Source organism: Bos mutus, chromosome 26 (assembly GCF_027580195.1).
Source record: "Bos mutus isolate GX-2022 chromosome 26, NWIPB_WYAK_1.1, whole genome shotgun sequence".
Taxonomy (NCBI): Eukaryota; Metazoa; Chordata; class Mammalia; order Artiodactyla; family Bovidae; genus Bos; species Bos mutus.
Window position 1 is genome coordinate 42,582,687 of NC_091642.1, and position 14,942 is coordinate 42,597,628.

A 14,942-nucleotide genomic window follows, 5' to 3' on the forward strand; every position below is an offset into this window, starting at 1 on the left:
ATCGACAGAGGAGCCTGGCAGGCTACAGTCCATGGGGGTCACTAAAGAATCAGTCACAACTTAGTGACTAAACAACAAATAAATTATTTAAAGACCGCCTCCCCACCTGGCCTAGCCAGCGTAGGAACTGGTGGTTACATTGGATAATGGGGCAGAAACAAACCCCTCAGAACTTAGTGGAGGGAAAGTGTTTTTTCAGAGTTATTGCTAGGGGACTCTCCCTACTTCAGATCATTTGAGGTGATATAATATTTGCAGATGAAACTTAATCTTTCCAGGGGTGAAACTAAGTCTTTCAGATTACCATCTGAGGAAGAATTCATAAAAGTGATCACAGATGAACATGCATGAGGGCTCTGTATTTAAAAAGAACAATCCAAATTTCACTTTTTGGCTTCTAGGCATTGAGTTCTCACTTAAGGAACCCCTCGCCCAAAAGATGGACCTAACACGGTCATTGTAATGCTGTCTGATATCTGTATAGCTCTTTATAATTTTGGCAATCACTTTTGCAAACATTATCTCCGTTTGATGGTGAGGGTTGAGGGTGAGGAGGTAGTGTTGTCACCATTTAACAGATGAGAGAACTGGGGCTAGAGTGGATAAAATGGTTTGTCCAGAGCCACCTGGATAGCTGGCCCCAAACTGGACTATGCTCCTTGTCATTCTTTTTGTTTGTTTTGTTTTCATTGGAGGATTCTTGCTTTACAGTATTGTGCGGGTTTCTGCCATGCATCAACAGCCACGTGTCCCCTCCCTCTTCAGCCTCCCTCCCATGCCCCCCAACCCCTGTAGGTTGTCACAGAGCACCGGGCTGAGCTCTCTGCATCACACGCAAATATGAAAGTAAACTTCAAGATCTTTGGAGCCTTCCTCCAATACAGCACAATATAAAGCAAGGAAAGTTAAAATCAAACTGAAAACACCTTGTTTAAGAAGGCAGAAGATACGCAATTTGTTTGTGAAGGATTCCTATGAAAATAACTTTTAGAAATGAGAAGTCTGATTTAAGTGGAAAAGCAATGAGAAATCTTTAGTGAATAAGGAACAAAGTTTTAAAACTATTCAGCTATGTTTAATGGCACGTGTAAAATAAAGCCTGTCTAGCTGATTTTTCAGGGCTGCTGTAAGATGAGGCATTGGTAAGAGGCAATGATTATATTAAAAAGCATTTCCCCTCTTGAGCACTCACTTTCAGCCCTTCCTTCAAGTTACACCAAAGCCCTGGAATTGTGCATTGTTGTTTGATGAGTTTGGGTTCCAGGTTCTCCCTCTCCTGCCAGGAGGTGGTGAAGCATAAGTGTAAGTCCTGGCTTTTCAGATGTGGTTAAGAGATAGGCAAGTACACAAGGCCATCTGCACAATGAATGGTGTTAACAGCCCATTACTAGAGAGCTGTGTACTCAGCATTGAAAACATACTTGGGGGAAACCTGTGTTTAGTAACCAAAGGCTCACTGGTTCGAACCCCTCTGGAGTGGTCTTTCTCATTCAGAGGCCTCTCCCTCTGCCTTCTGCTCTCAGTTCCCATGTCCTGTATTGCTTAAGTGCTTTGGCCAGTTTACTTAATTTCTTGACCATTTATTAGAAGTCAAAGAAAACTGCTTTGTTTTTCCTGAAAAGTGATTTTCCTCTGACCCCGGGAGACATAAGCATGTAGATAAAAGACCTTGTCACAGCTTTGAAGTGCCCACTGAGAAAGTGCTTGTGTGAACGTCCCCCAAATAGCTGTGCTTTCAGAAATGAACACTTGAAAGCCTCCTGGTGGGGAGGTTACAGCTCCAGGGACACTACACCCTCTTTCCCACTGAACACAACCCAACACAGGCCGTGATGTCTGGAGCAGCTCTTTGATGACTCTGGAAAATGGTAGGGGCAGAGTGGAGAAGGGAACTGAAATGAGAAGTGAGAAGTAAGGAGAATCCAGCTGGGAGTCTCCTGTTCTTGTTGCTCCTGCTTCTTCCTCTTCCCCTTCCCCTTTCTCCCCTCCTCCCTCTTCCTCCTTTTCCCTCCTTTCTCTTCCCCCTTCTCTTTCCCCCTCCTCTTCTGTCATTCTCCTCCCCTCCTCCTCTTCTGTTTTCATCTCATATCTCCTGCCTATACTCAGAAGCAGCCTACATCTCAGAACTGCACAACTCCAGGGGAATTGAATGGAAGTTAACCTTGGGGCAGAGACTAGGAGAATTTCTACCAATTCCCATGCAAACCGTGCTAGCATGGAGTGTGTACATCCTAGACTTTTTCTGTGTATGTTTTTGAACAGTGATACTTATACCAAACATTTTGTTTTGTTTTTTTCCTCTTGGTAGAAGAAAGTATTTATGATATTTTACTTACTACATGGTCACTGTATACTTACTTTTGAATAATTTATTTAAGTTATAATTATGGCCTAGTTCAATGCATTTGAATTGCTATAGTATACTTCTGAAGTACTTCAGCTTCTGGTTCATTAGGTCCTGAGAGGGTACAGACACACCTCATTTTATTGAACTTCACTTTGCTAGACTTTACAAATACTGCAGTTCTTAGAAGCTGAAAGTTTGTGGCAATTCTGGGTTGAAGAAGTCTGTCAGCATCATTTTGCAACATCACCTGCTCACTTCGTGTCTGTGTCATGTTTTGGTAGTTCGCACGATTTTTTAACTTCCTGTGTGTGTTATGTGCTTTGTGGCCAGTGATCTTCGATGTTACCACTTGCTGAAGGCTCAGATGATAGTTGGCATTTTTAGCAATAAAGTATTTTATAATTCAGGCCTGTTTTTTAGATATAATGCTATTGCACACTTAATAGACTACAATATAGTGTAATGTAACTTTTTATGCACTGAAAACATAAAAATTAGTGAAATTGACTGAACTAGAATATTCACTTTATTGTGGGGTCTGAACCCGAAATGTCCCCAAGGTCTGTCTGTAATCACAGCCACCTCCTGGAGTTGCCAGTACTCCCTTGGCCCAGATTCTGAATAGCAAGGGAACAGTTATTTAATAATTCCCATTTAGGTTGTTTCCAGTTTGTTGCTTTTATAAATACTGTTTTTCATAAAGGTTTTCTTCCTATTCCGTATCATTTCTTGGAGGTAGATTCCTAGAAGCAGTTAAGCACTGACTCACACATAAGTCTTGGCTGTTTGGATTGCTGGTCAACATTGATGATTATTTTTGCAGAGGATTTTTGCCAGTTGTAATAAATATATTACTCCCCAGGTTGATGATGAGCAAATTGAGGCTGAGAATGGTTCGGCTGCCCGGGATCAAACACCTGATGGGTAGAAGAGCCATGATTTTAGCCCAGCCTGTCTGCTTCAGAAGCCACCCTGCCTGTTCTTCTCTGCATACTGGCTGGCTGGCTGGCTGCTGCAGCCACCACATTCGTTCCCTCCTCTTAAAGGAGCCTTTTTGAGAAGATCAGTGACATCGCCTGTGCCGCACAGTTGGCTCTTTCCTTAGCCTTCCTAATTCGATATAGAAAAGAATGAGCTCCTCTTAATGTTAATTTTTATTTCTATTTGTTTGACAGAGCCCGGGCCTTCAGCTGGTCACATCCTCTGTCCTTTGATAAATGTTGGTTCCTAGATGGTCTTATTTACTTGATTGATATGTGCTGTGTACATGATAAAGATGTTAACTTGTTTCTATTCCAGTTGTTTTGTAATTTGTCTTACAGTTTATTTGCTTTTCTAAAGCATAATTAAACATTTTAATGTAGCTATAACTATCCATTTTCTTTTCCTGTTGCTCTCTGAGCTTAAGAGATTTCCCCCTTACAGAGGCTTGACAATCACAGATAGATATTTTTAAAAAGAAAGCATACATAGGGGTATTAAGGGTACTTGTAAGAAATGCAGCAGTTTGGGGCTGTTTTTCCTCAAGGCCATGTTTACCTCATAATCTCTCCCTCTTTTCCTTCTCATACAGTTTCCCCACAGACATTTTCCTGCGAAAATGGGAGGGCAGATTTTGGGAGGGATGGTGCTCAAGGATGTGATTTATAGTTTTCAGAACACAGAGGGAGTTTGGGAAGGACAATTTGAAATAAGGTAAAATGAAGAATTCCCTGAGCATTTTTTACCATAATTTTCTACTGTATATTATCCATTCCTATGATAAGCTTTATCATAGGAATCATAAGCTTTATGTTAAGCTTTCAACATAAAACTTTCAGAAAATTTTTATCATGTTTATACATGCATGTAATCTAAGAAACAAAATTGTTCTACACTACTTACTATGGCAAACAGTAGTCCCCAGCCCTTACCCTAACCCTATTCCTCTATTCCAACCCACTTTCCTACTTTCTTGCAACTCTTTTTAACTCAATCTCATGGTATTAATATTTACCTTCATTTCCCTTTTTACAGGATTTTTGTGTATGTGCTTATCCTCGGGTGTCTAAGTGACATGGCAATGCTGTCTCTGTATCATTTCTAATACAAGCAGTTACCCACGTCCTGCTGGTGAAGGTCAGGATTTAGAGCCCTGTCGCTCTACATCCCCACATCCACCAGCTTGCATGCATTCAGTGCCCTTTCCTTGCCTTCTTTCCCTCCCCAACCAGCCCACTACCAGAGTTAATGCTTCTTGCCTTATCTCCCCAGTGTAGTTTTCTGTCTTTGGTTTAACTGAATATTCAGTACTTACATTATTATAGTTTTGTAAATGCTATTCATAGCCTAGTCATATACTTTCCTATAATTACTTTTCCTTTCCATTACAATATTTTGTTTCCTACAGAGTTGGTAATTGCCTTGCTTTTTGTTCCGTTAGTTTTCTGTGTACTTACTCCTCCCACCCCCAACCCACGTTATGACTCAGTCCAGCCACAGGACTGGGTATCCTGTTAGGGAGGGCTCCCTCTCTAGGCCGGAGCTCTCAGTCCTCCCTTTCTTAGCATCCTAGCAAATCCCATTTCTTCTTTTTTCTGTTTACTCCTTTGCTTTGTAGAGTGTATATTCTGTAATTTCCTGCAAGAAGAGTCATAGGTGATAAATGTTTTGAAATCTTATATATGTGAAATGGCTTTAGTTTATCTATCCTTGATCTGTTCTTTAAGTTTATGCTCAGTTAATAATGGGACTTCCCTGGTGACTCAGTCGCTAAAGAATCAGCCTACAGTGCAGGAGATGAGAGTTTGATCCCTGGGTCAGAAAGACCCCAAAGAGAAAGGAAATGGCAACTTACTCCAGTATTCTTGCCTGGGGAAGCCAATGGATTCCTGGCAGGCTGCAGGCTACAGTATATGGGGTGGCAAAAGAGTCGGACATGACTTAGCAACTGCAGCACCATCACCACAGTTAATAATATGGCTGGATATAGAATTCTAAGTTGAAAATCATTTTCCCTCAGAATTTGGAGGCATTTTTCTGAAGCCTTTTCTTTCCTTTTACTGCTTTTGAAAAAGCCTGATTCTTGATCTTTCGTGTGAAGCTTGTTTTTGATCTCTGGCTGCTTTATGGTCTCTTGTTAACCCCAAGTTTCTGAAGTTCCTAACACAGCTGAGTTTAGCTGTGTAATCTGTTTGCTTCTATCGAGCTGGGCTTTCATTGATCCCATGCAGTTTAGAAATCCATTTCCTCTATGTGATATGTTCAATATGACATCCTTAACTAGAAATCTTGATCTGTTTTTAAAAGGGAAATTATAATAAAACATGCTTCCCAGAGCCTGAAATATTATCATTTAAATGTCAGAAGGGGATTATGGTCATTAAATTGGCTAACCAGAATTTAAGAGAGTGTTGACAAACATAGAATGCAGATAGTCATGCATTTCATTTGCCAGAGCAAATAAAAGCTTCAGTGAATAAGTTGTTCTTGCCGTTGATTGCTCTAGTATCCAGTCTTTCAGAGAAAGACAGATTTATTTATAAACTTTTATTAAAAGGAAAAACATACACTTCTATTTTTCTGGGCTCCAAAATCACTGCAGGTGGTGACTGCAGCCATGAAATTAAAAGACGCTTACTCCTTGGAAGGAAAGTTATGACCAACCTAGACAGCATATTCAAAAGCTGAGACGTTACTTTGCCAACAAAGGTCCGTCTAGTCAAGGCTATGGTTTTTCCAGTAGTCATGAAGCTTCAGTACTTTGGCCACCTCATGAGAAGAGTTGACTCATTGGAAAAGACTCTGATGCTGGGAGGGATTGGGGGCAGGAGGAGAAGGGGACGACAGAGGATGAGATGGCTGGATGGCATCACTGACTCGATGGATGTGAGTCTGAGTGAACTCAGGGAGTTGGTGATAGACAGGGAGGCCTGGTGTGCTACGGTTTATGGGGTTGCAAAGAGTCGGACACATCTGAGCGACTGAACTGCACTACCCACATAATTTCAGAAGGTTGAAAGTACATTCTACTCAGTCCCTAGCTTTAGTTTGGTCCCCTAAAATCACATACCCCCCAAAATTCATTTATTTAATTTTCCAGGCTCCACCTGCTTTAGCTATGAAATCAGCAGAACATTTGTCCTCTAGGCCAAGGGTCCCCAGCCTCCGCGATCTAGTGCCTGATGGTCTTAGGTGGAGCTGATGTAATATGAAGAAATAAAATGTACAATAAATGTAATGTGTGTGAATTATCCTGGTACCATCCCCCATCCCCAGTCCAGGGAAAAACTGTCTTCCATGAACTTGGTCCCTGGTGCCAAAAAGGTTGGGGACTGCTGCCCTAGGCCAAGTGTGTGAAATAGATCTTTAAATTTTTCTCAGAGTTTTCCCCCCAAATGTCAGTTAAGGTAGTAGTTAGTCAATGTTTACAGTATAAAGAAAAATATTTAGTAACTAACCATGACATGGTTGGATGGCATCACCAACTCGATTTACATGAGTTTGAGCAGGCTTCAGGAGTTGGTGATGGACAGGGAAGCCTGGCGTGCTACAGTCCATGGGGTCACAAAGTTGGACATGACTAAACAACTGAACTGAACCATCTGCTAACACTTGCTGTAAAAAGAGCTGACATCTAAGGAAAGCTCTGAAGCTGCATGCTTCATCTCTAGGACCACAGTCTTCTGGGGCCATCGGAACAGCAGTGAATGTTGAGCAGGCACACTTCATTGGGGGGTGGGGTGGATTTTACACGTCCTAATGTAAATTTATAAAGGAAAAACACTCCAATGTGTCTCCTGTCGTCTCAAATCCCCTGCTGAATACTTCTGTAACTAGATGTATGGGTTTTTACCTCCAAACAAGCAAATGTCTCTATATAAGTCCATTTTGGCACTCTCTACCTGGAAATAGATCCCACAGGCTAAAGGCTCAGTCTCACACCAAGTGCCTCCCCCACCCCACTTCAGAATGCTAATTGCTGGTTCAGATGGTTGCCTGTATTGCTTATCAGCTAGTTGTAAATCAGAGGTTCCTGTGACCCCCTCCTTGGAGTCAGTTAATTTGCTAGGGCTGCTCACAGAACTCAGGAAAACATGTTACTTATTAGTTGAGCAGTTTTGTTATAAAAGAGTATAACTTAGGACCAGTCACATGGAAGAGACATGTAGGGTAAGGTATCTGGGAAGGAGTGTGTACTGCACTCCCCACATCTTCACATGTGCACCAGCCTAGAAACTCTCCAAATCCCCATCCTTTTAGATGTCTGTGGAGGCTTCATTATATAGCCATGGTTGATTAAATCATAGGCCATTGGTGATTCACTCAGCCCCCAGCATCTTTCCCCTCTTTGGAGGTGGGAGGAAGTGGGAATGAGACTCTAACCCTCTAGTCACCTGGTTGGTTCTCCTGGCAATCACCCCCTATCTTTCGGGACTTTCCAAAAGTCACTTTAAACTCAGAAACACTCGGGTGTGGATGAAAGGGCTTTGATGAATAACAAAAGGCTCCTTGGGCTTCCCAGGCGGCACTAGTGGTAAAGAACCCACCTGCCAGTGCAGGAGGCTAAGAGGTGCAGGTTTCATCCCTGGGTCAGGAAGATCCTCTGGAGAAGGGCATGGCAATCCGCTCCAGTATTCTTGCCTGGAGAATTCCGTGGACAGAGAAGCCTGGCGAGCCATAGTTCACAGGGTTGCAAAGAGTCGGACATGACTAAGATGACTGAGCACGCATGCAGACACCTTTATCTTGTCCTTCTTAGGAAGTTGCAAAGGTTGTAGGGTCTCTATGCCAGGAACAGGAATGAAGACCAAATATATATTTCTTACTATAAATCACAATATGATAAAACTTAATTCTGAACACAAATTGTAATCATGGCATACTTGTGTGTGGGTTAGTAATGAGTCTGGTTTCCTCTTCTCCCCCCAGCTTTTTGGAGACTGGGAAGCCCAACTGCGGAGGATAATGAAACTCATCGCTGGCGGCGGCCTGTCCATCACAGGCTCCCACAACATGTGTGGGGACTACCTGTACAGCGGCCACACGGTCATGCTCACACTCACCTACCTATTTATAAAAGAGTGTAAGTCTAGAGCGGCCTCGCGTGAGAATCTCCTCACCTGCCGTTCCCCACGGGAGCAAGGTGGGATCTGGGGAGGGCAGCCCCTCATCTCACGAGCGTGCTCACACCCAGCAGGCACCCAGGGAAATATGTCACAAGTGCCTGCACTTCTTGGGAGAGGTGTCTCGTTTCCTTAGCTGTCAGCTATGGTATCAGGGTGTTTTATGACTGCTGGAAGGAACCAGAAGGGAAAAGACAAAATTCCAGGCCTGGCTGGATGATGGTAGACGTTGTGTTCACTTGGCAGCCATTTTTCAGGCATGGGTACTGTACCATCTGCTCCAAAGAAGTGCGTGGGGGCTGGAGGTGTCTCTTCCCTCAGACAGGCTCTGGTCTCAGGGGAGCTAAATGATGCAGACATTAAATGCGAAGTTTCTATAAAAAAATGTACTTAAAATATTTTATTATGAAACATACAAAAAATAATATTCAGGTACCCCTGTATGCTGCTCAGATATAATATAAGTATTTGTCAGATCTGTTTCAGATGACCCTTGTCAAAGCAACAGTCCACATTTATTATATATAAATTATATATTTAATATATTTATATTTAATAAATATATTTATATGTTTATATTTATATTTTATAACACATATTTATATTTTAATATATTTAATATATTTATAATATAAAATTATTATATAAATTATATATAAATATATTAATATATTCTCTTATTAATATATATTAATGCAATAATTATAATATGTATTATTAATATAATGGAGAAGACAATGGCACCCCACTCCAGTGCTCTTGCCTGGAAAATCCCATGGATGGAGGAGCCTGGAAGGCTGAAGTCCATGGGGTCGCTGAGGGTCAGACACAACTGAGCGACTTCACTTTCACTTCTCACTTTCATGCATTGGAGAAGGAAACGGCAACCCACTCCAGTGTTCTTGCCTGGAGAATCCCACGGAAGGGGGAGCCTGGTGGGCTGCCGTCTATGGGGTCGCACAGGGTCAGACATGACTGAAGCGACTTAGCAGCAGCATTAATATAATAATAATAAAATATTAATATATATCTAAAGTTTTCATTCCTTCCCCCTCCCATTTTCCTCTGTTATTTCTCAAGTATGTTTTAGTCCTTTCTCTACTTGTAGAAAATTCCACTGTCCTTAATATTCTACTGTTAGAAATAGTTTCAGTGAGCTTTATCTAGGCAGTTCCCATGAAGAGCAACAGGAGAAGCCAGGCTGCGGGTATCACAGAGGCGGGACACACATGCGTTCTGAAGGTATTGGAGAGCCTGTGGCACCTGTTGGAACGTCAGTGTGGTTGGAATTCAGAGCAGTGGTAATAATGAGAATTGGAAAGTGAACTGGTGAGTAGGAACCAGACTGTGGAACATGCCTTGAGTCACAGGAAGGAGTCTGAATTTGCATTCTGAGAGACATGAGGTGCCCATTGAGAGGCTGTAACCACTGGGGCGGTGTCATCTGACTTACCCTTTAGAGAGGGAGAAACCAGTCCTGTAATGACTCACAGGACGGATTGGAGAGGGCAGAGCAGGAGTAGAGTTTGCAGACTGGCTGCCGCTATAGTCCAGGAAAGAGAGGGGAGTGGCCCAAAGTATCAGGATGACATTGGTGTGGAGAGAAGTGGGGGAAACTGGGAGGAATTCACAAAAAGGCGTCTACAGGTAACAGGATTGATTGTGGGGGTACAGGGGGCAGGTGATGGACTGAGGGGTGAAAGCCCAATTTTGGTCTTAAAAACTGAGAAGGGGAACACAGGAAGAGAAGGGAAGACATACTTTGGGGCACTGAGTGAGAGGAGAGACAGTGGGTGCTCTGCTTGTTCTCAGTAAGCGACCAGATAGAGTGAATTCGAGCAGTGTCTGTTCAGAACTGTTAGGGCGTGATCTGGCCCTGGCACTGGAGTATAACTGGGCATGGAAAATGGCCACAGAACAGGCCTAATGTCAGCAGCCCTGGAGCCAGATTCCTACCTGCTGCTGGTGGTCCCTGAAATACTTTAATGGGGTTAAGCTTTATTCTTGAAGATGAGCCTGTAAACCAAGTTGGATGACGTGGGCCACAAACTGATTCTGAATCCTGGTGCACTCACTCACTCTGTGACCTTGGGAAAACCTCTGATCTCTTAGTTTCCTTATCCTTAAAATCAGATACTGAGAGCTCCTTCATGACTTTACCAGTGGCTCAGCAGATAAAACCTCTGACCTTGGGAAAAACCTCTGATCTCTTAGTTTCCTCATCCTTAGAATCAGATACTGATGGCTCCTTCATGGCTTTCCCACTGGCTCAGCAGATAAAAAAATCCACCTGACAGTTCAGGAGACACAGGTTCAGTCCCTGGGTCCAGAATCCTTGGAGGAGGAAATGGCAACCCACTCCAGTATTCTTGCCTGAGAAATCCCATGGACAGAGGAGCCTGGCGGGCTACATCCATGGGGTTGCAAAGAGTCAGACACAACTGAGCAGCTTCTTCATCAATGAGGGAGAGGTTGTGAAAATAAAAACAGATGGCATATGGGGACACTAATAGAGGAGCTGGGAGAATGAACAGTAGCTGCTCTTTGTTGCTGTATTGTTATGTTATCAAATACAACTGTTCCTGGAAAGGGAACATGGAGCCCTGTACATATACTCAGACTTCTGCCCCAACCCCTGACCATGCCATTTAAAATTGCAAACCTCCTTCCCTTCACCCTGTCTGCTGCTAATCCCACTTATCTTAAATCCAAAGCATTTAACACCTTCTAACATAGAGTACAAGTTACTTGATGATAATTATTATTAATTGTCTCTTTTCATTAACTGGGAAGGGATCTCCCCACAAAGGCAAACTGTTTGCCTGTGACGTTAGTTGATACCAAGATCTAGTGACTAGATCTTGTCCTGGCTACATTGTAGATGCTTAATAAATAGTGGGTAAATGAATGACTGATACTTGGACCCCCTGAGAATCCTATAAAAGGCTAAACTATCTTCCCCAGGGTGAGGAGGGTAGGCAACATTTTTGTCTAACGTGTCAGACCCTCTGAAGCCCATTCATGGAGAATACAAGGTAGGAGGGCTTACAATCAGTAGAGGTTTTGAATCTCCCATCAAATGACTTCCCAGACACTGTCCTGCCCTTGGGAGTGGACATGGGCTAGAATTCCTGGTCACTTGGATTCTCTTATTTCTATTTGAGAAATGGACACCTCAAAGACTTAAAAAGTAGAATATGGTTGCAGAGCTTGGAAAGCAAATAGGGTGGTTGTATCCATTATAATTGCCTAGTCTGTGTATAAGGATCCATAGACCAAAAGGTATTGATTTTTGTACAGAGCATTAACCCCATATTATTTCCAGGTAAATTTAATTATCAATAGACAGTTTTGGTTTTAATGGAGTGTGATGCATTAACCTGTCCTTGTTTGTCCTTTGAAACTGTATTTGTGATTATATGGGTCAAGTAATAACCACATATAAATTACTGTGGCTAATACAATCACTTGATGAAATAAGCTGCTTCCCTTCTAACCTTGATTACATAGAAGCCAAAGCCCTTGGATTTGCCACCTTAAGCGATCTTTTTTCAGTTGAGGCGTGGTTGGGTGCCCTTCGTCATACTTGAATAATAGGACTCTTCTTGCACATTTCTCCTTTTCAGATTCCCCTCGACGACTGTGGTGGTACCACTGGCTCTGCTGGCTTCTCAGCGTGGTGGGCATCTTCTGCATTCTCTTAGCGCATGACCACTACACTGTGGATGTCGTGGTGGCATACTACATCACCACAAGACTCTTCTGGTGGTACCACACTATGGCCAATCAGCAAGTGAGTTTTTCTCCTCCTCTGGTGTTAACTCCTGATGCTCTTGACTAGCTGTTGCTGGTGTGGCAACAGGGGGAGTCACCTGAGACTATATTGTCTCCTGTGGTGCTGATCCACTTCTGAATCAAAGCTGAACCAGAAGTGTTTCTATAATGACATAGGAGATGGCATCCTTCTAGAACAAGTATCACATTCTCATCGTCCCTGGAAAATACTTTTTTAAGCTGTGCCCACCTCTTGCTTGATCTTGCATTCCTACCTTCTTTTCCATCTTGGGCCCCTCACCAGCTTAATACTTAACATTTAATTAAGTCTCTCCATTTTCATCATAAGAGAGTAACTAAAGCACTAATTGAAGTATTTATTTATAGACAAGAGACTTAGGTAAGCCACACGTTCTCCATGTACTCCTGGCATTGGAGTTGTTTGTTTCTCTGCTAGAGAAACAGGTGTGGTCTGGTTTGCAGTTGGGTACAGAGTGTAGAATGGTGGTGTGAGTGTGAACCTGGGGACATAAAGGTGATCAGGGGCTGGATCTGGGGGCCTTTGTGAATTGTCATGTGGAAAATATTTGAATCTAAAGTGAAAAATTATAAGAATCATGTGTATGTTCCTATCGGGGCTGAAACAATCAGTTGTTCTTCCTGACTCGGTTTTCTCTTTCTGTGTTCTCTTAGGTGCTAAAAGAAGCTTCCCAGATGAACCTCCTGGCCAGAGTGTGGTGGTACAGGCCATTTCAGTACTTTGAAAAGAATGTCCAAGGAATTGTACCTCGATCTTACCATTGGCCCTTCCCCTGGCCGGTAATCCACCTCAGTAGGCAAGTTAAATACAGCCGACTGGTGAATGACACATAACAGTTCTACATGGTGGAGAAAGAGGAACTGTCCGAAGTGCTAAGAACTCCATGAGAGAAGATGCCATAAAATAAACAACTCCCTAATCCTATTATCTTTCAACAATTACCTTGACTTAACCTATTGAGTTACCTGGTCAGCACTGTGATCTTTTTTTCTCTCCAAAGGACCTGCGTTGGACAACAATAAAGAAAACTCAACCTATCATACACTGTACACATTTCCTGTCCATAAGTTTGGGATTTACATAATCTGCGACCACCATGTTCCTTTGTATATGATGCAACAGCATAAATGTAAGCTTTTATATCATCAGTTCTGGTCTTTCCAGTTACATCTGGAAATAAAGCGTATTATTTTCTTGGGAAAACATACTTTTCATATCTCTTGCCCCAAAGATTGGGCTGTAAGCCATTTTCTAGCAAATGTCTCTATGAAGGTTTCTTAAGTACCTGAATGGGGTTCGATTCTGAAATCTTTCTACCTGTTGCACCGATATTCAAATAAAAATGACAGACACAGGAAGGTTTGGTAACTTTGGGTTTTGTAAAAATCAGCAGAGACAGTGTGTCAAAAAGTGCAAAAAAAAAAAAAAAAAGATTCTGTTATAAAGTGATTTTCTAAGTATTTCCTAACTTTATTTTTCAAAATGATGTTATGAAAACCAAATTTAAAGATTTTTACATGTCAGAGAACAGAGAGTTAAAATTTAAAAATGCTTCTTGGGAGAGAAATTTGTCTATGTTTCTAGTGCCTTTCTTGTCTTGATTGTATGGTCAGTAGGCAATCTTCAATGTTTTTATTTAAAATAAATATTCCATGAAAATATAAATGTATGTATACACTACTAAATTTTGCATTTATAGCTAAATTCAATCAGAAGACTGTTTATGGTTCTCAAACTGCTATGAATTAAAGAATGGGGGAATTAATTGGAAAGTCCGAGCCTGTTCCCATATTGTGAGCAGGCGGCGATGACATGTACCACTTCAATTATTTTACCATCTATTTGGTAGTTCGATTTTAACTATACAACGAAAACAGCCATGAATACTTTGTTTTTAAAAAGAGAGTTTTGAAAATGATCACTTAACTAAAACTTGAAAGCTATAAATTAGTTATCCATACTCTCATGACAATTTTGTTGGTGAACAACAAAAAAGAGATCTATTTCTTTAAAATATATTTGTGCAGGAACTGCATGTAGTTCTAAGTTTTACTCCTAACAGAAGTATGTTTGGGGAAGTATTCTATTCTATACTTGCCAATGTGGAGAACAAAATAGTTTTTTAAGGATGAAGAAGTATATATATCCATTCTGTATTTTATGTGCCGCAGAATTATCTTCCGTAGGGTTTTTTGTGTATTCACAAGGTGATATTTGTATTGTAAAACAATAATGGTGAAGGAAATAAAAAGGCTTTTAAAATTTTGTTTGTTTTAAATCTTTGTAAAGTTATTATTCCAGAGAGTATACTGATTATCTTAACAGCTTACCTAGATCATAAATTAATCAAGACGCACTTTTTAATAAAAACTGGTACTTAAAAAATGTCTATTCTTTCTAATGTGTTCACATTCTTCACAAGAGTCATAAACGAAGTCCTTGAAGCAAGATGTAAAAACAAGTTTTGGCATTTCCTCGCTGAGTTTCTTTGAGAGAGGGCCTTTATAATCATGTTTCTTTTCCCTTGAGATGCCTTGAAATGTACTCTAAACTTCAGTATAACCTCTACAGATAGCATATATTTTAAAAAACTTAAGAAAAGACTCACAGGTAAGTTCAAGCTGCAGACCACTGTTTACCAATAATTTTCAATCCTCCAATTCTCAATCAAGTCACT

At 41.4% G+C, this 14,942-nt stretch overlaps 1 protein-coding gene across 36 annotated transcripts in view; it reads left to right on the top strand.

Annotated features, from left to right (window-relative positions):
• The window catches only part of SGMS1 (sphingomyelin synthase 1), a 323,691-nt gene extending 309,039 nt beyond the window's left edge, over positions 1 to 14,652 (top strand). For all 36 annotated transcript variants that reach the window (XM_070363738.1, XM_070363729.1, XM_070363734.1 and 33 more), the window contains 3 exons: positions 8,258 to 8,411; positions 12,078 to 12,244; positions 12,919 to 14,652. In XM_070363738.1, coding sequence (XP_070219839.1) covers positions 8,258 to 8,411; positions 12,078 to 12,244; positions 12,919 to 13,098 — 501 coding nt within the window. In that variant the 3' untranslated portion in view covers positions 13,099 to 14,652. The remainder of the gene's footprint in view (positions 1 to 8,257; positions 8,412 to 12,077; positions 12,245 to 12,918) is intronic.
• Positions 14,653 to 14,942: the final 290 nt, after the last annotated feature.